At 40.1% G+C, this 27,825-nt stretch overlaps 1 protein-coding gene across 2 annotated transcripts; it reads left to right on the plus strand.

The window, feature by feature from the left end:
* Window positions 1-12,854: 12,854 nt before the first annotated feature.
* Window positions 12,855-27,523, plus strand: LOC115055247 (B-cadherin-like). 2 transcript variants are annotated; one of them, XM_029520913.1, is made up of 18 exons: window positions 12,855-13,054; window positions 14,131-14,245; window positions 16,046-16,134; window positions 16,526-16,756; window positions 17,638-17,778; window positions 18,090-18,245; window positions 19,122-19,266; window positions 19,463-19,635; window positions 20,009-20,137; window positions 20,620-20,805; window positions 21,252-21,496; window positions 21,818-21,960; window positions 22,129-22,220; window positions 22,341-22,473; window positions 22,740-22,958; window positions 23,337-23,467; window positions 25,052-25,195; window positions 25,350-27,523. In XM_029520913.1, exons 1-18 carry the CDS (start codon window positions 13,004-13,006, stop codon window positions 25,560-25,562), a joined length of 2,736 nt encoding a protein of 911 aa, XP_029376773.1. In that variant the 5' UTR covers window positions 12,855-13,003; the 3' UTR covers window positions 25,563-27,523. The 2 variants fall into 2 exon arrangements, with proteins under 2 accessions (XP_029376773.1, XP_029376772.1); XM_029520912.1 differs by having other exon boundaries at window positions 12,858-13,054; window positions 16,526-16,780.
* Window positions 27,524-27,825: the final 302 nt, after the last annotated feature.

A 27,825-nucleotide genomic window follows, 5' to 3' on the forward strand; every position in this document is an offset into this window, starting at 1 on the left:
ACAGAACGTCCGACTCTTTCAGACTGTAACAGACCGTCCGACTCTTTCAGACTGTAACAGACTGTATCAGACTGTAACAGACTGTCAGACTGTATCAAACTTTATCAGACTGTATCAGACTGTAACAGACTGTTCGACTCTTTCAGACTGTAACAGATCGTCCGACTCTTTCAGACTGTCAGACTGTATCAGACTGTATCAGACTGTAACAGACCGTTCGACTCTTTCAGACTGTAACAGACCGTCCGACTTTTTCAGACTGTAACAGACTGTCAGACTGTATCAAACTTTATCAGACTGTATCAGACTGTAACAGACTGTTCGACTCTATCAGACTGTAACAGACCGTTCGACTCTTTCAGACTGTAACAGACCGTCAGACTGTATCAAACTGTAATGGACTGTAAGACTGTATCGGTTTCTGTATGATCCTCATTTTACAGTAACTGCTGTTAAGTCAGACTGTGAGTCAGAGGAGAAGAGCTGCGGAGGTGAGACGATGGGATGAGAATGAACTATTGTGAAAGAATATTTCCCATCAAGACTTTGCACTTGAATGTCCTTATTTAGACACAGTACTGAGGAAGTGAGGAACTTATTTTGTTTTAGACAGCATATGAACAGAAGACATTCTTTTTATTTCAGTCAAACACAACCTTACACTTTTGCTTTGGATTTAGTTCAGTGGTTAAGTAGGAAGTGGCAGGAATATACTAAAACCCTCCACCTCCACCACCAATCACTCCTCCCACACTGCAGCACCATGGAACGTCAGGTGAAACCACAGCAGAGCTCACATTTCAGGTCACATCTGGGATTGTCCTCCACCAACACTTGCACACAATCATAAACACACACAGTCACACTGTAATCTGATTTAATCTAGGCTCTCGTCTGTCATGGTTTCGAATTCCAGATGAGGTTGTTGTTGTCCGCAAATGAGACATTGTGAGTATGTGAAGCTCTCATCAGAAAGTAAAAGGACATTGCTGCCATGAAGATCTGATGGGAACTAAAAGCCTGTGAATGGCCTGATGATGAGCTTTTAACAGGAAGTCCAGTCCGGGATGATGGAAGTGCTTTTATGCTGTTCTCAGCTGCAGCGCTATAGATAAACAACACTGGACATCTCCACACAGACAGTAGCAGAGCATATACTCTCCTCCACATGGAGCATTTCCTGTAATTCCTCTGTGTTTATCGTCACTGAGAAGGAGGTGAGAGATGAGCACATCAACTGGAACCCATTGCTTCCGCCTGTACTAACACTGCTCATTCTGGCTTAATGAGCAGTAGATGTAGGTCCTCTACTTTAAATTAGTGCAATTAGTGCACTGAAATGCCTTCCATGAGAAAACCAGTGGACAATTTTCTCCAGCCCCAGTTCCTAGAAAAAAATATGGACAAAACATTCTCTTCAGATCAGAAAACTGAAACAAGAACAAGTCCTGTTTGGTAGCAGTTGCTCACATTTACCAGAGAGCGTTCTGCCCAGCAACAACAAACTGATAACGCATTGATATGTCCCATAAAAACTATGTCATCCAGCCTGTGTGTCAGAGCTATTGTGACATGCTCTGCAGAGGACACTGTACTTCTCTCTTTGCAAGTAAATGAAATTCATTGCAGCAATTCAACAATTATTTTTCTCACCAAGTGGAAACAAGACGAGAAGCTGGGATGGGTGGGTCAACAAAACCAAAGTTAATTTATGTAACCCTAACCCTAACCCAAACATCATTTAATGTTGGGGAAATGCTTATCTTAACCAAAACTTATCGTAAACTTAACCAAGACACAACCGTAGTCTGTGTCTACAGAACATGCTCACTGGTCGCTGCAACCAAGACCTGTCCGAGGTGGGAACCCTCTTAACATTATGGTACGCATTCATTTCTGCAAACAGAAAGATGTGATTCTTTGCCCAGGCAAACAGCAGCCCTTTGAGTTCAAGGAAGAATTTTGACTCAGGGAAAGGAGAAAGAAGAAGGTGTTTCAATGCTGATGCATTCACAACACTCTGCTCAGCTATGATACACACTGATCATGTGCATGCAACCCACCATCTTTAAAGGATTTACTGTGGCTTGTAGAAACAACCAAGACTTGCACACATGATTGACACACACCTCCCACATTATTTTCCCCATAGGTCATTTTAAGTAGCTTATCGCCGCCACAGCGCATATGTGACATGCCTCAGTGAGATCCCCAGCAGTAGCAGGAAGTGTTTCCCTGTGGTGTGCTAACAAGGCCAGGACTATACTCACAGTGTGTTAAGACTGGGGGGGCAGAACGCGGTGAGCGTGTTGCGGGTAGGACCCAGATGCAGGAGCCGGAAACCAGGTAGGTGGAAAAAAGGACTTTACTCAAGAAGCAAAAAAATCTACAGGGCATGGGCAAGACAACTAGGCAGGGAATGGACAAGGCATGGACAAGGCATGGACAAGGCATGGACAAGGCATGGACAAGGCATGGACAAGGCATGGACAAGGCCACAACACGGAGACCCGACAATGACAACGACACAGCGAAACGACAGCGACAATGATAGCGACAGCGACAATGATCCAACAAGGACAAGACTGAAAACAAGACTTAAATACACAGTGGTAAACAAGACACAGGTGATCCACATCAGGGGAGGGAAGACAATCAACATGGGACACAACCAGGAAGTAACATAACCGGGAACACGAAGGGACCAGGACTACAAAATAAAACAGAAAGTGACAGAACACTAACCCCAGCTTTAACCCCAAAACCTGACACAGTGGGACATTGTGCTGGCAATAAACCATGTGTAGACACCCAACTTCTTACCCGATGAGCTGATCTTCAAAGCTACTGATCACCATTGTCTTTGTAACATCATTGGGGGTCATATAGTTCAATATGTATTTTGTCCTCATCTATTATGCCCACAAGTGACAGCAAGAGGTGAGTAGGACAATATCAAGCTGCTACAAGAGCAGTGTAGTTCACAGCAGCTGATGCATGCGGTTCAAAGAGGCAATGCAATAAATTATTCATAACCTTAATCCTCTGTAGTATTTGAACAAGTGGGTTATATAAAAGTCATCCCCTGTAGTGTATTCATGAAGGAGGAAAATAGCTGTACAGAAATAAAAAGTTTTTTGTTCCAGGTGTAAACATGCAAAGTTGAACATTTATTATGGCAGTCAATGGGGGTTGAATCTAGAGGTGTGAAGAGGAACTGTAGGGTTTAGCTCCTCAGTATTCAGTCCAATGTTTCAGACCTATAGGGTTGCGTTGTACATAAAAAATATAAGACACAACTGTTATTATGTGTGCATTTCAGTGACAGTAAATTTCTATCATACAACAGTATCAGTCATTCATGGGATTGGCTCCAGCTGCCCCTGGGACCACGAAACGGATAAGCGGTATTACGAAAGAATGAATGATGATATATATATATATATATATATATATATATATGGGGATAGAGATAAAAAAAAAAACTTGAGCTTCAGACAATTTCACTCTGTGATTCAGTTGGTACGAGATAGTCCATGATGCAAATGACTGTGGTAGTTCTACAGCCTGCAAGTTACAGTCATAAAACTTCATATGTACGGAGGTGAGATCCAAATGATCAGATTTTCGGTCAGTTATTTTATTTTATTTTATTTATTTTTTTTAGCGAGTACCAAAGTAAAAACTATAAGGTGCATAAACTGCATAAAATGTACTGATGAATCAGTGATGTTCATGTAGCATTGTCCATTCTCTTTTCTGTTGTTTGAAATCCCACAGTTTCTGTTTCCCCACATCTGTCAGCAGATACTACAGCCTCTTAACATCAACATGACAGTTAATAATTGACCTGAGGTCCTTGTGGAAGCCTTCACTAATAGCCCTGACTGAAGGCACAGTAAAACAGAGAAGCACAGTGCTCATTCTGCACCATGATCACAGTTGAATAAGTTACTTAGTTTGTTTTTATCACATGCTTTAATAAAGTGAATGAGAGCAGAGCTTTATTGTTTGCATGGTATGTAGTTTGTTGTGAGTTTGTTTGTTGTGTTGTATGTCCTGAGATAGATACAGCATGTAGCCATCTCCATGACAACTGTGAAAAGGCTATGAGCATAAAAAGGAAGCAGAATGTCTATTCTGTAGTTAATTAGTTACAGGAACAGTAAAGGCAGTTTTTGCATTAAGATATATCACTACATAGAAAGGATCTATGTTGTTCCATATTGTTCCAGAACAACCTCACACAAAAAGAAAAACTTCAGTTCTTTTTTTTGTCTGCAATTTGTCCTCATAGTTTAGCATCACAGGGTGTCAACATTATACGAGATTGATGCAGTCATAGTCTTGTGGCTAAATATTTTATTATTTCAGTGCATGTGTGTGACCGTCAACAGCCCTCCCTGGAAACTAGTTTGTGATCTTTATTGAGTGACATGTTTTTTGTTTTTTTTGTGTGTGTGGCATGGAGGGCAGTGCTACACTTCAGTGAAAATAGATGGGGAATGAAGGACAGAGAAGATGCAGAAGAACGGACAGGGGAAGGGAAGCATGTTGTGCTGGTAGGAACTGTGGATTGAAGGATGCTGTGTTTTTCCTGCCACCTCAATCTGGATTAAGAGAGTACAGAGGGTTTCTGTGTAGATCTCTGGAGAGATGGGAGTCCACATAGATTAAGGTGTCCCAACAGAGGAGCTGAGTCAAAGATAGGGTACATAGTGATGGGACGGTATCAAGCCCAGAGAGCCACTACAGCATCGTGGCGCGCTGCAGTCCCCAGTGCTCAGGCGGGTGCCGGGGGAGACCACTGAACCGCCCAAGGAAGCACATGCCACAGCAAGGCAGGAAAGCCCCACGCCCCACAACACCCCTCATCCACACCCCAAACTACATCTCCCAACTACTGGATGAGCTGGAGGCACCCCACTGACTGAAGAAACCCACCCCAGACTCCCAGGCAATGTCCCTGCAGGCAGACACTAGCGAAGCACCCAAAAGGTGAAGGGCTGCAGGGGCGGGGGCCACCGGAACCCGCCTGAGAAGATCACATCTCCCCTATTTTAACTTCTCTTCACTGGCTGCTGGTAAAATTCAGAATAGAATTTAAAATCCTTCTTCTAACATATAGAGCTCTTAATGGCCAAGCTCCATCATATCTCAGAGAGCTCATAGTTCCTGACTGTCCCAGTAGGCCACTCCGCCCTGTAGATGGAGGTTTACTTGTGGTTCCTAGACTGTCCAAGAGTGAACCATTACTTATCATTACATACGGCTACTCACTAGACACCTTTAGCCTTTACAAAACAGTTTAAAGGGTGGTAACACTTGGTTGGATTTCAATTTTCTCTGTCTCAATTAAAACAAGAATGTGGTGCTTCTCTAGGCCACCTGCACCTTCACTCATTTCTTCAACAAGAATTTAGGTGTGATTTCTGATTGTGCTTTTAAAATTCCACAGACAGATAAGCTCTGATGTCAAAATCAGCTTTTTCCTGTTAACACTTCCAGCTAAAGTCAAGACCTCCCTGCCACACAAGGAATTTGAAAGATTAATTTACTTTTGGACACACTTGATGCAGAGATAAAACATTTAAGCATGCAGACACTTCCTCTCTGCATGTTTATGTTTTATGTTTGACATTGATGATGTCCTGTTTCCCACTGCAGAGTATCCGCTATATAATTTTAATAAAGTTACGTTTAAAAAATTTTTTCTTTTTTTTTTTAAATGTCTTCTCTACCACCCCCACACTCACTTTAGCCCCAAAAAGTCAAAATGAAAACATTTTTTCCCCCTGGGTGTCAGGAGGCAGGCAACTCTCTGTCTGTGGCATCAGACCAATCTTCCCTACCTTGGTTACAATTAATCCACAATGTTCCTGACTGGAACAAGAAAATAGGAGCACATCAAAACTGTTTAAGCCTCTCTTCATTGGCTCCCAGTCTGTTTTAGAATCAATTGAAAGATTTTATTGCCTGGTTTCAAAGTTTGAAATTAACTGGTGCCCACTTAGCTATCTGAGTTGCATGTGTACACTCCAGTTAAAGCTCTGAAATCCTCTAATTAGCTGATGTTAGACATACCTTGATCGGCTCAAGAATCCAGGAGACCAAGCCTCCTCAGTGACCAGCCCCAAAACTGTAGAATGCAATAACCTGGGTTCAAGCCCTTTGCTGCAGCTTATCATCCTCTCTCCCACTCTCTGTCTTATGGTGTCTGTCTCTTAATGTGATAAAATCAAATTTATGTTGCTGTGAGTGTGAGCGCTTTGTTAGCCCTGCTTGCATCATGTTTGCTAATTTTCTTATGTTTATTGTCATTGACAGTTGTCTCTTATATTCTCCTTCCTATGAAATAAATGCCATTACCTAAGTCTTTCACCATAAATAATAAGTCACTCCATTCGCTCTCCCTCCCAGGATGCTGCTGTTACTGCTAATTAATCTGTTCTCTGGTTCGTCTGGAGTTTGGAAGTCTGCTATGCATTCCAGTTTGATAGTAGAAGGACACTTTCCATGTTTGTCAGTGAAAAACAGAAAACATTTCACTACCACAAATTCCACAATGACTAAAGCATGTGGTCAAGATAAACTTTGTGTCTAATTTCACACACACTGACACAGTCAAGGTCAGCTGTTCAACTACCTTGGAGGACAGACTACTGAAGCTTTCATTCTTCACATTTGTGCTGGCTTGTCAGAAGCTTGGACATATTTCAATAAGGGATGTTCACAGGAAATAAAAAATGCCATCAGAGAGTGAAGGATTACTTCTAAGGACCAAACCATTTTTTATTAATTTAGCTTGTTTCAGTGATTCTTCTTTCCCTGAGGTGGCAGAAACTATCTCCAAAACACCTTCTATCTATCTATCGATCTATTTATCTATTTATTTACTTATCACAAGATTTAAAGATATAAATATAAAATAATGGTGAAAGTGTCATGATTAAATCCAGATATCTCTGAAAGCCCAAGAGCCCTGAGGGTAAATATATATATATGTATTTAACAACAATCGGAGCTTCAAACACAACAGCTGTAAATCAAGAAAACATATTGAACAACTGAATTTTGAACATTTAGTGGTCCCTCTGTCAGTGAGTTAATGTACAGCATAAATACAGGTGTAGCCAAGTAACTCTGGAAATCATTCCAAAAGTGTGGGAAAACTGGACATTTTCTAAATAAGTCACCTTAAAATAAATCTAAACGTTTCCAACCCAACGACAGACAATGCTGATCTAATGTAAAAAGTACTTTCTGTTGCTTTTTTCATAATTATTTAATAATGTTCGAGGTGTAATAGTTGGTATAACTAACGTATTTACCAGGAACAACCTTAAATAAACCACCTGAACTAGTTTGGTAAAAAGCACCACATTCAAGAGTGAATTGTTTTTACACCAGTGATTAAACAAATGAGGCATTATGTGATCATTGATAAGCATTAATGTTCAGATGGTGGCTATGGTGAACTAAATTAAATGCCTCCTGACCATGGCAGGCTAATTAGCCTGCAGCCATGACAGTGGTATTAAGCTACTTGTTTATTTTTGGGCTAAAAACTTAACCTGAATTCTTGTTAATGCAGTATTTTGCTGGATCAAGAAGCACTGCTGTCAGGAATTTTACATTAAAATGGCTATTACCAACTAAACGCAAAAAACTGCTTTCTACAGCAGTGAAAAGTAAAAAAACTTCAAATGAATAATATGTATTTTGTTATCAAATCAAATCAGATTTATTTATATAGCGCCAAATTATAACAAAGCCACATCAAGGCTTATAGATACATATATACATATAGAGCAGGTCTAGGCCAAAGTCTTTATAAACCTGTTTAAAGCGACCCAACAGACCTCCCTGATGAGCAAGCACTTGGCGACAGTGGCAAGGAAAAAATTCCTTTAAGAGGAAGGCAGAAAGCTCGGACAGAACCAGGCTCAGGGGGTTATGGATTACTAATTGTAATATCACCTTCCCAAATACCGGTCCTTAAAAATACCACACAGGCTGTTGCGCAGAACTCAAATGCACACATGCATTTCAATCTGACAAATATGGAACCTTCCTCAAAGTCTGATTCATTGTTAGCTGTAAATGACAAGGAAATGATTAGGAAACCTAAAGGCACCCAAAACCAACTGTCAAAGTACAACAGGGTCATGTTCGTGTTTTAAATTAAGATTATGTTACCATCTACATTCCTGACAGGGACACCCAAAGTAAGTGATGAGTCCCTGGTGGCTGGGAAATCAAGAAAGCAACAACACAACACTGAGTCCTGACTTTCTTCAAGGATTAAGGCACACACTCTCTCTGAACATGAAATGTTTCAATAATTTGAGAGCCCAGTCTGAATATAAAAACTACTTTTTATATCCTACCATTTAAAAGATAATAGTCTGTCCTTTTGCCACCTAGTTAGCTGCTCAGTTCTTCTCACCTCTCTGCAAAAGTCACCTCACCTCACTGAATTCCAGTAACTTCTGCACAGTTAAAAGCAACCTGCCAGTGTATCTTTGAAGCTTTCAGCGTGAAGCTGCCGGAACAGAAAAGGTTTGTAACTACACACAGCTCTGATGTAGCTGAAAGGTGTCAACAGTACAAAAAGGCTGATATGTGAAAGTACAAACAAGATCACAGGAGTTAAACTTCAAACGTAATATTTGGGTTGATGATGAAATTCTCCTGAACAGTACAGGTTGGCTGGTTGCAGCTCCCCAGTGCTGTATATTGGATACATATAGTATCAATGTTTTCTGTGGCGTGTTTCACACCACTTGACCCTAAATATTACTACATAGACTATCTATTAGATAATTGATTACATAGATTTCAAGGGATACCATGAATCACCAATGACCCTAGGTATTCTTTCAGTATGAAGTGATAGCATAATTGACCGATATTCACCATCATCACAACAAAGCTAACAGTAAAATAGGTGGCGACTCCATTGTTTGTAAGAAGAAGTCAGATTGCATTGACTTCTGTGTGAAAATGGCCCTACTGCTCTCTTGATTTATTTATTAGTTAACATTTTCCTAATAAGTGTATGGTCTCAGATCCAGCCCTTAATACTCCTCAGTCCCATCTTCTCCTCCATATATGGTTTATAATTGGCTTCATAAAACCAAGACGACCGGTGTCCCAATAATTAACTGGCGTGCACAAACCGATGGGCGATGTCACAGTGGGTTTGCAGTAAACATAGTGTTATACTTTCCCTCAGTTATGCCAACTTTGCTTGGCATCATTAAGGTCACATCAGGGAGCAGTTGATCAACCTGGATATTGCATGTTTACTCACTTTCCACCTGATCATGCAACATGAGGCTTCATATGACACACATCAGTCACAAGATGAGTTTGATATGTGCATCATCCCCTAAATGTGATCTGTGAACGTCAATTCAAATCAAATCAGATTTATTTTCATACCGCCAAATCATAACAAAGTTACATCAAGGCAATTTACACATAGAGCACGTCTTGACCAAACTCTTTATAAAATTGTTTAACGAGACCCAACAGATCCCCTGATGAGCAAGCACTTGGTGACAGTGGCAAGGAAAATCTTCACAACAAACGTGACCCAGCAGATGTGACAGAAATATGACTATAGCCATTCATAAATGAGTGAATCACTCACTCTTCAAACTCAGGCAATCATCCTTGTCTGCTTTCCCCTTCCCTCTAGCTCTTCCTGTCTATCCCACAATGCTTTTCACTGGCTAAGTGGCCACTGTAAACTGACCACCCTTTATTCAGCTCCCACATCCCTCTAACAGTCCATGGGAAGGATAGAAGACTGATGGAGGAGTAGAGCAAAAGATAACATCACATAATTGCTTTTGAAAACCCCCTCTCTTTAATGCTTACTCAGCCTAAAGTTTTAAGAGGTTTACATTGTAGATTATATAAGAATGCCTGTGATGGAGGGGGCAGAACAACACAAGTGATTTGGACCTAAAACCTCAGTCCATACAAATTATATTTCGCAGTTTTGTTGTTTTGTTGTTTTACCTTCAACTGATTTCCCAGTGTTCCAGAGTTCTCCTTCTCTCATTCTTTCCCAAATCTACCCAACTTTGCCACTCGTGCCTCTCTCTCTTTCTCTCTCTCTCTCAATCCAACTGGTTGAGGCAGATGGCTGCCCCCCTTGAGCCTGGTTCTGCCCAAGGTTTCTGCCTCTTAAAGGACGTTTTTCCTGCTGATTGGGGGATCTGCTGAGTCTCTTTAAATAATTTTATAAAGAGTTTGGTCTAGACCTGCTCTATATGTAAAGTGCCTTGATGTAACTTTTTTATGATTTGGCGCAATATAAGTAAATCTGATTTGATTTGATGTGCTCCCTAACATTATTTCACAATTGTTGCTATGAGGATGGAGTTGAAAGCTTTTGATAACTTGTTGTAAACAACTGGCATTGTTGCTTCTCCACTTCTCTGGGTTAGAAGATCTGTTGTAAATGCTAAGACAGATAATATATAATAACTCTCAAAATGTGGTTGCATATACTGGTAAAGAAGTGCAAGCTTTATTTTGGTCAATGTGTGATAGCAAGTGAGCTGGACTAACCATCTAGGGTCCTCTGAATGCACAGTAATTGAGAGAAGTATGGTGGGACTACAGGTGTCGACTTTAATCCAGACTGCTGTTATTCAACTTCAGGGTTTATGCAGATGAGTCCCCACCCCACGAGAAGATTGCAACAGAAAAGCTTAGAACCCCCAGATTCAGATGCAGCACAGCCCTCAGAATCAAGGAGGAGCAGCAGTCATTGTAAGGACGATGATATTGGCTGTTTTTATTCAGAAATGAGGTCGCTCATTACTACACAAGTATCAATGAGACAATGGTCTGTGAACTTTTAGCTCTTAGATTTGTTTTAATCTAATGTTAAGGTGAAGTGAACATATATGAATGTACAAAATGCAATTTAGAGTAAGACAAAGGTTAGGGTTAGGGTTAGTAAATTTCAGTAAATTTCATTTATTGTAAATCAGTCAGTAAATTTTAAAATGACATCATATGGTATTAATTTATATGAATCATTTTATGTCCTTTGAAAAATGATTTTGCCTGTGAGTGTTTTGTATATTTTATACAGAACTTCAGCGACATACTGCACATATTAATTTCACATTGGTAGCATTTGAACAGTTATATTGTCCACAGATCTTAGCTGGTGATACTACAGACAGACCAAACATATTGTGTTTGTTTTTGTCCATCACAGCATATGATCTAAGATCACGTGACTTAAAGAAACACAAAAACTCTAAGTTAATGTATGTTGCTCATGTTTTTGAGCCTTGTTTTTTAACACTCTAATGTCTGTGAGTTGATTTGAGTAATGTGAATACACAGCTGTTTTTGATTGTTGTGATGCTGCCTTGTTTGGAGAGGAATAGCAAGTTTAGCCTGGTGTTCAGGTTTAGGGAAGAAGGTTCTTCCATTGTGACCTGCAAGTAGGGTTGGAAAAGCTATTGTCACACTAAACTATTGGTCCAGTCATAAGTCATTAGGTCAGGCATATTTCACCTTGTCAATGAGGTGGAACAAATGTCATTTTATCAAATATAATTGATACCTGTTATTCAAAAAGAATTTCTTTGATGAAACTGTTAAAGTCAACTGTGATGACACAAAAATGTTTAATGCATGATGTTGGGCAATCTGTTGTCCCCTAGAAAATGTGAATCAGGCCACAGTGCAGGTTTTGAACCGTCTCATATTTCAGTCAGCTGATGTCGTGACAATCAGGGAAAAGGGATAGAAAGATGGGGTTAGGGTTAGGGTTAGATGTGCAGAGTTTGCATGTTCTCCCTGTGTCTGCGTGGATTTTCTCCGGTTACGCCGGTTTCCTCCCACCGTCCAAAGACATGCATGTATAGGTTAACTGATGACTGGTGAATTGTCCGTAGGTCTGAATGCAAGTGTGAGTGGTTGTTCGTCTCTGTGTGTCTTTGTGTGTTGGCCCTGTGATGGCTGGCGACCTGATGGTCCAGGGTGTACCCGGAACGTTGGCTGGGATTGTCTCCAGCATCCCCCGCGACCCAGAAACTGAAAAAGTGTTTGAAGATGGATGGATGGATGGATGAAAGTTGACTAGACAAATGATGACAACTATCAGCCACTATATGGTTTGGCTGCATCTGCTGTTTGTCAACCTTGCAGGGAGCACAGTGGTGCCAAACAGTGAGCCTAAACTGTGTACTGTATTAATACATTAAGACATCCAACTGCATGCCTAAAAAGCGTGTTGCATGATATCATTACGGCTCAGATATGTATGGATCTCATTTAGTTGTGTCCACTTAGTTGCAATAGGGAAACTGAGACTTCCACTGTTATGCAGACAGTCAATACGATGTGTCCAGTCTATATTAATACAAATTTAAAGTAGTTCCCCTCAGCAGATCTAAACCAGACACATTTACAGCCATACGGGAAATGTTCAAACCACACTATTACAATACATTATATATATAATGTATAATGTTATAATGTTTAAGACACAAACTGCCATTGCGATTCTACTCTAGCATGTTGCGTCTGTGTTTACCAGTGTGTGTGTGTGTGTGTGTGTGTGTGTGCGTGTGCGTGCGTGTGTGTGTGAGAGAGAGAGAGAGAGAGAGAGAGAGTTGGGGGTAGGTGTGTGGTTGTCAGTAAGAGGAAACGATCCATAAAGTATTACATGCAGCTGACTAAGCTACATATGTGTGTGTGTTGTGTTTGTGAGCAGGAAGTGACAGAAAGTGTGGGGATCTGTTTGAGGCGCAGTTCATGACCATATCAGGAAGCCGGAATCTGCGCACCTGTAGGCTGACGTCACACGCCTGAAGTACCTGCGGAGACTTGTCCGGCTGAATTCACTCAGTAACCGAAACCACCGCAGGACACAGGACAAAGGAGACGCGACGACGACTCGTAAAGGATTAAACTTCTAAACTTTGATTGAAAAACATACCGACAGAGGGTTCCCGGGCAGATGGGGGCCGCTTGGATCGCGGTTGTGGCCATTTTAATTGCAGCTTTTCAGGTGAGATTACCTGCTGCCTTAGTTTTTACAAACGCCCTCCACAAAAGTCTGTGTTGAACTTTTTCACAAGCTGGCAGTTATAATGTTTACTTCCACTTGCTATAGACGAAGCTACGTGGGGAGCTTTTGTTTCAGTCGACGGTTGTTTGGACACTTAGTTTGTGCACATGTCGTCCGTTCTATTCCACATACAGCCCCAGGCTGCCTACCCAGCTCAGTCCTCAGGCTGGAAGGAGGGGTGCGTGTCGACGGTCAAACGGTTTCAGCAAGCGCTGCTTGTGCCGAGTGTGAACTAAATTTTGCGAGTCGGTTTTAAATCACTGATTATCAAAGTATGTCAAGTTGTCAGAACTACACTAAGTTGGCGTCAAATCGCCATTTTCGATTAGGATTTGGTGGATGTTCGCGGGCCTCGCCCTACTTCCGTTGATGGCGTCACCTGAAACTTTAACTTCAGTCCAATACTTGAATTTTTTTTTCGCACAAAATGTGATGTCGATGTCTCACCCGCTTTCTCACGCAGCAATATTGTGTGTTGGTCGCAGCGTTCATTGAGAATTACAGGCCCGGGTTTCTCAGTTTAACTAATTATGGACCTAGAAATGTAGCTAATAATGTTGAAAATGTATTAATAAATAAAAGAAATAATAATCCAGATTGTGGTTCCACATAGCCAGATGAATCCGAGCCGTATTTAGGCCAGATTCCTCTCGGCTTGACCAGAATCTAGTCTAATAATGTTCGTCTAACTGCTTCCAGGTCCGGGGCTGATCAATTAAAACACTGGAAGATGTCCTCTTGGGCTTAGAGCAGTAGCATAATTTTCACTTGTATTTGGCATCTCATAGAGGAATAGATTAAACTAATAGGTTTCTCAGTTTTCTAGTCCTTGATAAGATGCTCTGAGAAGTGTCTTTAAGTTTGTCCACCCCCATTAGCAGATAAGTGGCTGCTCAAATGATTGTGGTATAATTTTGAATACAAGTATTGTTTTTCATATTTCTGCAACACCCTTTTTTTTTTTTTTTTTGGATCACCTTGACATTGACAATTTAAAATATTCTTTGTTTCCCTAGGCCTTAGCTCCAGTTGCTGCTGAGGAGCCATCATGTGTACCTGGATTTGAGTCAGATTTGTTGATTTTTAAAGTGCCCTCTAAAATCCTGAGGAGAGGCACAAGACTGAGCAAAGGTAAGAACAATACAGGAAGCTGCTCTCACTCATTGTGTAATGCAATGACTTACCTGAAACCCCCCCCCAACATTCAGTCTGTCTTTTGATAAATTACCTTTAGTATGTACAGACAAAGAAGATAGACTCATCTCAAACCAAATTCAGGCCACAGATAAAATTCCTCTTCTGTTAAGTGCTGCTCACACAGCCTCTGCAGTGTAACTGTTCACATAAGGCCCAAACAGTCTCTCGCATTTGAGCTTGTATTTGCTGTGCCAACGCATGTGTAACACTTTTCTTTGCTGGACAACAATGTCCCTGCGCCTTTTCTGTAGACTTCATGCCTCTCGTGATGTCAGACATACAGATAAAAGAGCACTTTATTTCATTTTTCTGTTGGCTTACTTCAAGGTAACATGCTTTGTTTCTTGCACTCTAAATCTGTCAGGTCATGAAAGGTTTCCACTGTTTTTCAATTGTTGTTAATTACGCAAAAGATTGTCATGTCTTTACTTGTCTGTTTGGCACAAGTTTCAGTTTTGCTGTTTGGTGCTTTAAGGGTTGTGCAATATTAGCTGAGTTCCTTCTTGTACTGGAAAAACTGGAAAAACCTTCTCAGTTGAACTGAAGAGCAGTAAAAATCAAGTAAAAGTTTACTTCACTATAGATAGTGTGACTAATGTGGGTGTAGCTTGTTTATTTTGTTTTGCTGAGAGTGAAATTGGATGAAGGTGGTAGCACAGACATTGTCCGCTGAGAGAAATCTTGAATGTTGACTTCAATATACCTATTACGTGAAGTTCAATATGAACACCACAAAATGACAACCCTTCCAGTCAAATTTTATTTTCCAATTTTCTGTCCTATGTTTCACAATACTTTATGTACAGCAATAGATTCATTGTTGCAAAAGGAAAAAAGTCCCTTCTTCGTTAACTTGATGGTGTTGCTGAGTGGTTGAGCTTTGGCTCATTCTTATGACGTAAATAATTGTTGTTAAAGAAAGACTACCCTTTTATAAGTTTAAAAATGGTTGTGTATTGCTTTATGTTAATGATGCCTTGTAAGTCTTTTTCATTACATTACATATATATGGATAGATAGATAGATAGATCTATCTATATCCATCCATCCATCTATCTCATCATTCTTGAAGTAGATCACTCCCAGACAAGGAGTCCTATACCCACACAAGTGCTGGCAACACAGCTACCTGCCTGCTCGCCCAGTTTTATATTATGTCTGACCTCTAGTGGCTTGGTTTGGCCCCTACAAAGCAAAACATGAATAAAGTCTGACAGTTTAGTAAAAGATTGTATATTTTTGATTGTACTAAAGGTCAGTCTGTAGGAGGTTTAAATGTCGTAACAGCTCAAGGCTAGTGGGAGCATCAGATGTTTGCATCATTAAACTGAATTGGTTAAACTGCAGAACCCAATTTAGCGCATGAAAAACGCAGCTGCTTGACATTGTATCTGAATGTACATTGTATCAGTTTTATTTTTAAAAGAAGTAAAATGGGTCAGAACCACAAATGAAGAGTTGTGCTCCAGATTATAGTCACATGGAGACAAGAACAATTTGGGTCCCATTAATTTGAGAGCATGTTATGATTAATTGTTTTATGGCATATGCTCAATACATCGTAGAAGTTTCAAATGAGGCAAATGTGTTAAGTCGAAGAAGCTCAATTATCAGTCCTCTCAGTTTTTTTTTTAAATAAATCTTTCCAATGTGTCGTCATGTACTACAAATTTTTTATTTTTTTTTTGCTGTGTGCTTAGTTTGTAATGGATTGTTTCCTCTGTCCAATGCCAGTTGGCTTCACTGACTGCACAAGCCGTAGAAGGTTTCCTTTCAGAAGTAGTGACAGCCGTTTCACAGTACAGTCCGATGGTGTATTGTCGGTGAGTACAGTTTAACAGGTATTCTATTCTTTGACACATTTTACACATTAAAGTCCTCTGGCTTGCTTTTTGGGAAATCAATCAGACTGAAATACAACTTACTGGCTTTCAAACAAATCTGCAGTAAAACTTTAACAACTGAGGTACAAGTGATCCTCCTCTAGTAATAGCTCTGCTTCTTATATGTTCATGTTCACACTTTGTTTTCTTATACAACTTACTGACCTGAGCCAATTTGAAATCTTAGATTAAACTGTAGTTTTGCTCACTAGTCAGTCTACTCAAGACACCCTGAGGAAGAGTAGTGTCACACTGTCACAATGGTTCTAATGGAGCCATTATGTGTATTAAGTCATGAAGTGTTACCAGCACTGTTTTCCTTCCCTCCCAGTTAAACAGGCAGGTTGTTCTTCATGAAGGCCACCAGGATTTCTCTATTGACACCTGGGACTCACAAGGTCGCAAACTGACAGCTCTAATAAGGGTACTGCACCAGCATCGGGACCACAATGGGAACCTCCATGGTGAAAACCACAGGGCCCACCATGGCGGAAACCACCATCAGGACCAACACCAAAATTCTGAGCCCCACCATGGAGAACGCAACCATCACCAAACTGAGGTGGACTCTGCTAAACACACAGGGGTATGAGCAAAGAGAGACACTGAACAAGAATGAAAGGGGAAAAATGTTTAAATTCGAAAATACAAGTTTTGTTCTAGGTTCAGGCCCCTTTTGCTTGACTGAAGGAAGCAGATCACACAAAATTAGTTTAAGAACGCTGTCCTTTCACAGTTGTTACATTTTTAGTGTAGTGTAGTTCTGCCTTTAGGCTAAAACTTTACTCCTGTTTTCTGGGAAAGCTCTAACAGGCTCTAACATTCCTGTTATTGCACCTTGTCCCCTGCCTGTTTCAAGCTCATAGCAGAATGAGATTCTGTCTACCAGGTAGATGTACATGTTTTTGCTTTGTGGAACCCTCAATGGCTTGAAATACTTGTCTTATTCTAAAAGCAGACTAAAAATATCTACCAACGTTTTTAATGACTGGACAAAACCTTCAGGAGTTATGGTCAATTTCATACTTGAACCTGCCCCTTGATCAATATTTTTTTAAACTAAATTGGACATCAATATGCTTGGTCATAGATAATTTTATACAATTGGGCCAAAATGTCAAGTGTGTGGGTTTTTATTTATTTTTTTTTTTTTCCCCTCAAAAAACAAGGTTAAGTCATGGATCCAACTTGTTTGTATTCCTAGAGACGTGTTTATAGATTGTATTGAGCTGAACTTGTCTAATTTCAACGTACTGGATAATGTGAGGGTCTGGTCTTTCTAAAACTACATGTTTTGAGCCTTGATTTCAGGAACACTATCTTGTTAAATAATTTGAAAATGGTGTTGGTGTCACCTATTAGATTAGAACATTTATTTGCAGTTGGATGCTTTCTGATTTGTTCAGGCCTTCACTGACTGGCAGTTTTTTCATGGTTTCCTAGAATTCAGCTGAGCCACAAGTGCCAGTCCTGATTTTCCCCAAGTCTGTTGATGGCCTGAGGCGGAGGAAGAGAGACTGGGTTATTCCTGATCTCACTGTTACTGAGAATGACAGAGGACCCTACCCGCTTAAAGTATCACAGGTAAGAGATACTAAATTGAATTTTGAACATTTTTCTCCACAGCATTTCTCTATATTGATTTGTACTGCAGTCCCAGTAACCCTGCCAAACTTTAACTTGAGTGAAAAAGTCAATGACCTTGTTTTTTAGGGTTGTGTAAGCAGGCCACTTGTTGCTTCTGTACCCTGTATTTTAAATTCAGCATAAACCAAAGACCATGACTACATCTGAACTCTGAATGCATTTTCCACTGCTGTAACAAGGCAGTTAATCAATGACAGCGGTTTAATTCAGGCCTGTCTCTCTCCCCCCCCCCCCCCTTTAATCTCCAGATCCGCTCCAATGAAGATAAAGTGAAGAAGATCTATTATAGCATCACTGGTCCAGGAGCTACCGAGCCTCCTCTAGGCCTGTTCAACATGGACAGAGACACAGGTGTCCTGTATGTCACACAGCCCCTGGACAGGGAGCTGGTGGCGCAGTACAAGGTAAGAACTTCCTCTCTCCACTTGAGAACATTTTGCACTTGGTCTCCCTTCAAAAATACGATTAACCCAATGTCAACTGTTAGAGATAAACAATGCTGATGAACATTAGCAAATGGTAATGAATTAATGAAGTTTCTATCTGCTTCAAAAGTATTTGTGAGAACATTGCATCAGATAAATCATGCCAAAAATGCACTTTGTCCTCCCAACATGTATTTCAGCAAATCACAATGGATTTCATCAGTCACATAAATTGGAAACAATGAACTATCATCAACGGTCTGCAAGGGTCCCTAGGTGGTCCATGAGTAAATGAGCTAACTTCTCCTATTTAATGTGGTATTTTTCAGACTACAAGAGTGACCACAGAACTACTGAATTCTAGAGTGTTTTTGGGCTGCAGGTTTTCAATATTAAATCAACTTTTTGCATGTAAATTCAGGCACTATGATTGGCCAGTTTACAGTTAAGGTGAACCCAGTTTAACCAACCATGGTGGGCTTGCTGCAGTACACAGGGGAAATATGGATGAAACTAACACTTAGATAATGATTAGCCTGTTTTTGGATTGAGATAGATGGTTATCAGCAAACTGTTCTAATCCTCAAACTGAAGTGGAAGAAGCCTGGAACCACAGGACTTCCAAGAGTTGAACCAGTATAGGGCAGGTCTAATGAAAATCTAAAAACATGATGGAGGAAGTTGCAATGTACTTGTGGAGGCAGTGTTGTAGTGCATGATGGTCTGTGAGATTGTTAAATACATTACAAAGCTTAACATTTGTCTGTCTGTCTGTCTATGTGTGTCTGTCTGTGTGTCTGTCTTATTCTTGCTTGTATTTCAGTGTTTATAAAGGAAATGTCTCCTTTTGTGCAGTTTCAAGCTCACGCTGTGGCAGAAGGTTCAGGAAATGCTGAGGAGCCGATGGATATAGTCGTGAATGTAATAGACCAGAATGACAACAAACCTGTTTTCAATCAAGACACCTACGTGGGAGAAGTTCCTGAGGCTTCATTACCTGGTACTCATAGTTTATTACCACTTGTGTTTGTGACTAACAGTACTTTACCAGGGCTTTTTGGTGTCTCTGGCTTTAGTAGTCTGGAGTGAGCACGGAACTGGCTTTAGCATATATTTGCAAGGATAATATCAGTCATAAATCTGCTTCTTACCCAAGGCCTAAGATGTACCTATACTTTTCCATTTCTTCTGTCCAGGTTATGAGGTGATCACAGTTGTGGCCACAGATGCTGACAAGCCAAATGATGCCAACTCAGATATCCGCTACCGTATTGAAGGCCAGGAGCCACAGTTGCCCACTGACCACCTATTTGTCATCAACCCAGTCAGTGGTGTCATCAGAGTCCATACTGTGGGACTAGACAGAGAGGTGAAGTTTTAATGACAGTAAGCTTAGCTTACTGCACACTTAGAAACTAATATTGTTTTTCCAGAGTAAAAACTGTCGCATGAACTCAAACTTCACAAATGCCGAAAAAGACTGTGATTGTGGATGTTTACACAATTTCTCTAACAGTCACACTTGTGTGCAAATTCTCTCATTAGGCGTTTAAAGATTTGAGATAAGAGATGTTTCAGCAGCTGTCACACTAAAATAAAAAATTGTTGTTTTGTAAATATTTTGACACCTTGAATAATGAATATCTGAATCTGTCACGTCTGCATCAGAATTAGGGGTTTGTGCTCAGAATATGACACCACTGTTTAGGCTTTTAATCTAGTGACTTGTTTCCTCCTGATAGAAATACCCAAAGTACACTCTGACTGTCGTAGCAGCAGACATGGTTGGAGATGGGCTGTTTGGAAAGTGCAAAGTAATTCTCACTGTAGCTGATAGCAACGACCATGCTCCAGAATTCACTCAGAGAACTGTAAGTATAACAAAGTGAAGCTTTGTTTATTTCCTTTCCTTGTAGCTGAGACACCATGGTAAGTTCTCACCATGCAAAAGCCACCTGCTCTGGGCTCTAATAACGCTTTCAGTATTTTACAGTGCTGAATAGTTGCACCTTTCCAAAAAGACAAGAGGACGTGCTTCACAGGGCACTGAGTTTTTTGGGAATGTATCTTTGTTTTTTGGCTGCAAGCACTTGATGTGGTGAACTAATATTTGGTGGTGCAATTCATGTGATGGCAGACATTACATTAAAAAGACATCTTTGATTTTTATACTGAGAGGAGTGAACCAAAGACTGGATTCCATAGCTGTTCAGGGAAATCATGAACTAAACTTTGTAAATTAACAAGTAAATGAATAAGGCTATCTGATTTATTTCATTATTGATTTATGATTTATTTCAGCATTTTTCCATTCCTCACTTACTCTCCTATTAACTCTTTTCCATCCTCACAGTATGAGGCAACAGTAGCAGAAAATAAAGTGGATGCTGTGGTGGTCACCATGCTAACAACAGATGGTGATGAGCCACATTCCCAGGCCTGGAGAACCAAGTTTAAGATTATTGATGGTGATCCAGATGGACTGTTCAATATCTCTACAGGAATTAACAAACAGGAAGGAGTCATCACAACTATCAAGGTAAGAAATGACTGTCTGATTTGAAGTGAGCCACAATAAGTGAGGCATTTGGTGAACACATTAGTGGTTTCTTTGCTCCCTTGCTCCCAAAATAAACATATCTACATGTTTACTTCCTTCAAGACAACTTTACTGAAATGTTTTTTTTTCTCACCTGTTTCCATTTTATCAAGGAATAAAGGGCTTAGCTTAAGTTAGGGTTCAACACAAATCAACACTTATCTGTTTCACTCCACATGTCTCTCCATTTTTGCCCAGTTTTGGATTTGGACACATTTTGTCCATTCTCCTCTGACCTGCTGAAATTTGCTGATGGCTCTTCACTTGGATATACAGGGATTTAAAAACTGTTGCCTCAAGATTGACTGACCTAATTAGTGTTTTTGGTGTAATTAGCTGAGACAATCATCTGATAAATCACTGAGCTGCTTCTTCCATCCAACCAGGGTCTGGACTTTGAGAGGACCACAAAACACACTCTGCTGATTGAAGTGGAGAATGAGGTTCCCTTTGTCATTCCATTACCCACATCCACTGCCACAGTAGTGGTGACTGTGCAGGACGTCAATGAACCTCCAATATTCAATCCAAGTCAGAAGAGTGTGTCAAAAAGGGAGGACCTTGCCATCAACACCGATGTGGTGCAGTATACTGCTTCTGACCCAGACACTGCACGCAAGCAGGAAGTCACGTAAGGTTTAACTCCTGAAAGGAAAACAATTTTAATACCACACTAAAAAGTCCTTTAAACAGGACGGGGATGTGGTTGCTCAATGGCCTGTATCCTTCAGACAGGATATCACCAAAATTACCATAACTGTAACTAAACTTTGTCACTATGTTCAGGATTTATTTATTTTTTTTATATGAATGATAAATACCTGAAAATTTGGTTTAAAAAATAAAGGAAACACTGATATGTATCCAACTTAAATTGCCTCCATGTATATTATAGTAAGTGATTATCACTGATTTTTATTTTGATGACACAACATTCCTTCTGACTGTCCAGGTATAGAATCATCAGTGATCCTGCTGGCTGGCTCAGTATAGGCAAGAACTCTGGTCTGATCACGGTGAAGAGCCTTATGGACAGAGAGTCTCATTTTGTCAAGGACAACAAATACACAGCACTCATTGGTGCATATGACAATGGTGTGTGAACATATACTAATGTGGGATCAAGGTTGTGTGTTGTCTTTAGTGATTCTTCAATGTGTTAAACTAAATGTTCTAATGAACTCTTTTCCTCATCACTGAAAAGACTGACGTATATATGCATTCAGAATTCACTTATTCTTGTTCTTTGTGTTAACTATTCAGATGATGTCCCGGCCACAGGAACCGGAACTTTGATCATTCAACTTGAAGATGTAAATGACAATGCGCCCGTCATTGATGACCGTGTCATCAAGGTGTGTCTCCTTATCAGATTAACTGTGTGGAGCTTCTGGAGTGCAGAAACACCAATACAAAATTGTGCTAAAGTTATAATCCAGATGCACAATGGGATGATTCTAATGTTGTTTCTTCAGGTGTGCAGCAAGGAGCCAGTTCCTCGTCTGCTCTCAGTAACAGATAAGGACGGACCAGGCTTTGCTGCTCCATACAGTGTGTCTTTACAGGGCATGTCAAAGACCAACTGGACAGCTAGGATGAATGACACCAGTATGTAGACATGAATTCAAGAAAGAGTGTAAACACAAACTAACTTCATCCAATAAATGGTCAGGCTCAGGAGAGATTTTAGAAAGTCAATGACATTGTTCATTCTTGGATGACCTTTAATTATTTATTTATTTATTTTATTTATTATTTAAGTTTTTAACATTAATTTGTCAGTTGTAAAATGTGAATGATTATAAAGTTATACACAGCATGAGACATCATGGGTCAAGGTAGCAAATATTAATCTACTTTCCTCCTTGTTGTAGAGACGGGCATCTATCTAAATTTACGCACTGAGTTGCCTGATGGAGACTATAGTGTGGTCCTGAGGGTTGCCGACAACCAGGGCCTGGAGCAGGACAACACCATCCTGGCCAAAGTGTGTGACTGTAAAGGGGAAGACTTTGCCTGTCGAGGCCGAGCTGCAGCAGCCACTGGACTGCCCCTCATTCTGGGAATACTGGGAGGCATCCTGCTGCTGCTCAGTGAGTCTGATATTTGAATCTAGTGGCACGTGGATCATCCAAAGGGCTATATATATATGACATTTAACTGGAACTTTTAGAGTGTCTCCTCCTCTGTACCTGCAGATATAGTCTTTACTGGTGACTCCACAAATGAACAGATTTTGAGCTTTGCAATAATGAGTCTGTTGGGATTGCTTTCAAGTATCATACTTGGTTCTAGATGTTAAATGCTCCTTAAACTGACTGGTTCAGCATTGACCTGATGACCACATTCATGGAAGAACACAGTGGCTGAGAATAAGCAGGAGACTAAACGACTCAGTTAATGTAGATGATGCAGATCTAAAGGTCAACCTGAAGTTGTTGGACCTTTGTTGAGGCTCTGTTCTCTTTCAGTGCTGGTGCTGCTGCTGCTGCTGTTCGCTAGACGAAGACGAGGAGATAAGAAGGAGCCTTTACTGCAGGATGACGACATCAGGGACAACATCTACTATTATGATGAAGAGGGGGGTGGCGAAGATGACCAGGTATCTGCACACGCATGCTTTCTTTAGACTGGATTGACATCAGTGCATCAGGAGGTCAAGATATGTTTAGTGAAGCAATTTCTCACATCTTTAAAGTTTAACTGATTTCACACGTCAAAACTTGACGAGTCAAGTCAACTTGACTTGACAAAACTTCAATCTGACTCAGTCTGCTACATTTTAAACTATAAATGTCTAATTTGACAAATCAACCACAGATGAGTGTAATTAGCCTAATTAGCCTAACCCTATAAAAGGGTGTTGCTTAAAGAAAACCCCTTCCTATTGCATGTGGTCACTAATGCCACCGCATGGAAGAGAAATGACCTGAGAAAGAAAATAATTTCTTTACACCACAAAGGTGAAGGCTACAAGAGGATCAGCAAAGTTTTTATCTAAAGTAGAAAGCCAAACTGGGATGACAATTTCCCATGACACAATATGGCGCACACTGCAGAGGAATGGCTTGTATGGTTGCCATCCACAAAAGAAGCCTCTCCTTAAAGGCCAGGCACAAAAAAGCATGCCTCAAGTTTGCCAGGGCCCATGCTGACAACGATTAAGACTACTGGGACTCTATACTCTTGAGTAACGAGACCAAGATAATTGTTTTTGGAACTGATGGCTTCAGAACTGTATGGCGTCGCAAAGGTGAGGAATACAGAGAAAAAAATGCATGGAGCCTACAGTGAAGAATGGTGGTAGCAGTGTCCTTGTGTGCTGCTGGTGTTGCGGATCTGCATTTCATGGATGGCATCATGAATTCACAGATTTATTACTCTATACTGAAAGATGATGCTGCCATCACTCTGTGCACTTTTCCAACATGACAATGATCCTAAACACACATCTAAGGCCACTGTTGGATTTCTGAAAAAGAACAGGGTGAAAGTGGTAAAGTATGTCTCCTGATCACAGAAGAGACGAGTTGAGCATCCAGTCTCTATAAGAGGTCATTCTTGAAGAATGCTAAATGCCACCAACTTGTTCATTCCATGCCTAGAAGACTTGGTACTGTCATTACAAATCAGAGGCCATACAAAGTACTAGATGTACAGTTTTTGTCATGGGGTGCACTCCTTTTTTTTGCATCACCCTAATTAGATTAAAAGTGTAAAATGTGTAATGTAAGTTATTTATTAGTTATTACTAACCTTACTTTCATATAACATGTTATATTAAACTTATTCTTGTCAGCATTTTGGAAATTGTGTTAATTACCATAATACATAACAGATATATACTAACCCTAAAATGAAGGGGATACACTCACTTACTCTGAGCACTGTACATTATGGGTGATTTAAGATCCACATTTTGTCTTGGAACATGCCAAGTTGTGATTGAAAGTAGAATGTTTCTATGTGCTCTGTTTAATTTGGCATTTATCTTTCAAAATAATATTCTTTATTAAATCTGTCCTTACACTGTTGTACTGCATTGCCCAGCCTGATTCCTCAGTCATCACCTCAGAGTGGTGTGGATTAGTTCTCACAGCAGATCCTGTAGAGCTGTCGTTGTAGAAATGTGGATCAAAACCAATGTGTAGGATTCAATATGTCCTGACCATGTGCTTCCTTTCAGGACTTTGACTTGAGTGTCCTCCATCGCGGTCTAGACAACCGGCCAGGAGTAACCAGGGATGATGTGTTACCAAACTTCATGCCGGCTCCTCAGTACCGGCCTCGCCCTGCCAACCCTGAGGAAATAGGCAACTTCATTGATGATGTGAGTCCAAGATTCAAAAGCTCATTCAAATATATTGAATTCTCATATCTCAGTCAGGGTCTTTGCCAAAAACTACCAGTCTGATGGATGCAATTCATGTAAAACTTCCTCAAATTGCTTCAATATACAATGAGATTCTCCACTGCTCTTCCAGAACTTGAAGGCAGCTGACAATGATCCTACAGCACCCCCATACGACTCCCTGCTGGTGTTTGATTATGAGGGCGGTGGCTCTGATGCAGGAAGCCTATCCTCGCTGAATTCATCAAGCAGTGGAGACCAGGACTACGACTGCCTCAATGAGTGGGGACCCCGCTTCAAGAAACTGGCTGACATGTATGGAGGAGGAGATGACGATATGCTGTAAATGTACCAAAAAACAGCTGAGCTGTACAGGGGGACTGATGCATGGCTGTGTCAATACTGGGTTTTGTAAGTGGAACAGGATCCTGGTTTCAGATGTCCAAAGGCCCCAGATGTTTCTTTGTGGTTCAATTTTCAGTCCTGTTTTGTTTTTACTTTGTACATGAGTTTCCATTTTGATGCTGAAGCTCTTTCTCCTACATTCCTGTTAGATTTGTGGGCTACAGGCTAAAACACTTTGTTTTCTGGTGCTTGTTGATTTCTGGATGTTGACATTTTAGAATCCCTTACTTGGTGACACTGGATACAAACATACTTACAGTTGCACTGGTTATCGTTTGTTTAATTTGATCGTGTTTGTTTTTTTTTTTTTTTTTTTTTTTTTGTGTAGTTTAGACTACTGTTAGATGTTGTCTTGGAGAAATTAAATAAGATATGATCAAGTTAATGTCCATGTAACCGGTCAGTGCCAGGCTGTGATCAATGCGTTATCAATAAATGCTTTTTAAAATGATTGATAGGTATCTATTCAGCTGATTACTTTGTCAAAACATGTCATGGAGTAACACTTAAGGTACTTTATTACACACTGTTTTTTGGACTTTCATAAACTATTTTAATACAATCATGGATTTTGGATCGTCTTTTATTCCTACTATGATGTTCTTCTCCGTAAAGACAAACCCCAAATTGCAGCAGTGTTAAACTAGAACAATGACCAATGCATGTTATTAAAAACCCTCCTTAAATATGGTGCCATCCTCTGAGGAGAAAATTAATTACTAATCTATAAATCTGAGTAAATTACCTGGTACCAGAAGCTGTTATTCCTCAATCCAATGCCCAAACACAACAGAATTAAGACATTCAAAACTAAATTACTGAAGGAAGTAATTACTTCTACAAAATGTTTATCCCCTTTAAAAACAGACTTTGTAAAAAGTCGCCTTGACTTGTCCTTAAATATTTCTTCATTGAAATAAATTCACTTAATCATTACATGGTGGTTAAGATGGCCCAACCTCTGATGACATCTAAGGCCTTGAATATTACCTCGAGAGAGCAAAACAGTTAGTGTTTCATGCTGTAAACATGTTTAATTCTACTTGAGAATTGGATATTTTACCATTGCAGTCTATTGGGACCGACTAACAGTTAGAGCCAGACTCTAGAGGTCTGAAGAGGAACTGCAGGGTTAGGCTCTTGAATTCTGGGCTTGTCGCAGTCCCTGAGGTTGATCCTTGAGTGATGCAATGAAAACCAGGGGCTTATCTCACAAAGATGGATTAACATGTCCGTGATTGTAAATGAACTTTCATCATATTTCTGTAAGTGTGTTGTTTTTATGTATATTCATTCATTTGTGTAGTATTTTCTTGTGTCAATCATAAGAACATCTGTGTGTCAGCAGGTCAAACGTGTGTCTGCCTAACTTAAAAGAATAAATAAGAAACGACAGCGATCTCTTATTTAGCACCTGGCTGATGAGGGCACAAGGGCTGTTATTTAGTTTCATGTCGTGTTTAAACATTTAGTCAAACTGTACTTTATAGTTTTGTAAAGTTTTGTGCTGGTGTGTTTTGGCTAGCAGGGATGCTGTATGAGCCTAATTTAGGGCCTTTGTGTCTGTCTGGATGAGGGAGGTATGGCTATTTCAGTGGTTTTCTTGCTGATGTAAAGAAACATAGCATTTGTGTGGTTAAATATTTGATTTTATGTTAATTGTGATTACATATATGGTTGGAGATTGTTCTTAAAACTAAATGGGTGAAAAAGTTATATTTCATGATTAAGATAAAACTGTGATTTTTGTTCAGTCAGGTTGAAAAATAATTGTGAATCCTGTAAAGCATTTTCACAAAGTGTAAGGGGAGTAATTTTTTTTTCGTTTGTTTCTTCTTGTCGCTCTTACAGTGTGTTCAAGAATGTGCACAGTTCTCATAAATAAACACTGCCAAACCATCAGCGTGAGACTTACACCATCATTTAGGTGGAGATGTTATAGTGATCTCTTTTCGTTATCTGGCTTCAGTCATTCCATTAACCTGCGTTTTTCCATCTAGATCAGTGCGTGTTCACAAACGGGTTTGCTGCATACGACCAATTTGACCATGGAAAAGACACAAAGAGCTGCACATTTTAAAATGGAGGGACAATCTAACATAATTTTAAGTAAAGAAGTGAACACTACAAATCAATACACAGTTGCAGCTGCCATGAGCCACTGCTGCATGCATAAATGCATAAATTACCCGAATTATATTTTG

The sequence above is a fragment of the Echeneis naucrates genome, chromosome 15 (assembly GCF_900963305.1).
Source record: "Echeneis naucrates chromosome 15, fEcheNa1.1, whole genome shotgun sequence".
Lineage (NCBI taxonomy): Eukaryota > Metazoa > Chordata > Actinopteri > Carangiformes > Echeneidae > Echeneis > Echeneis naucrates.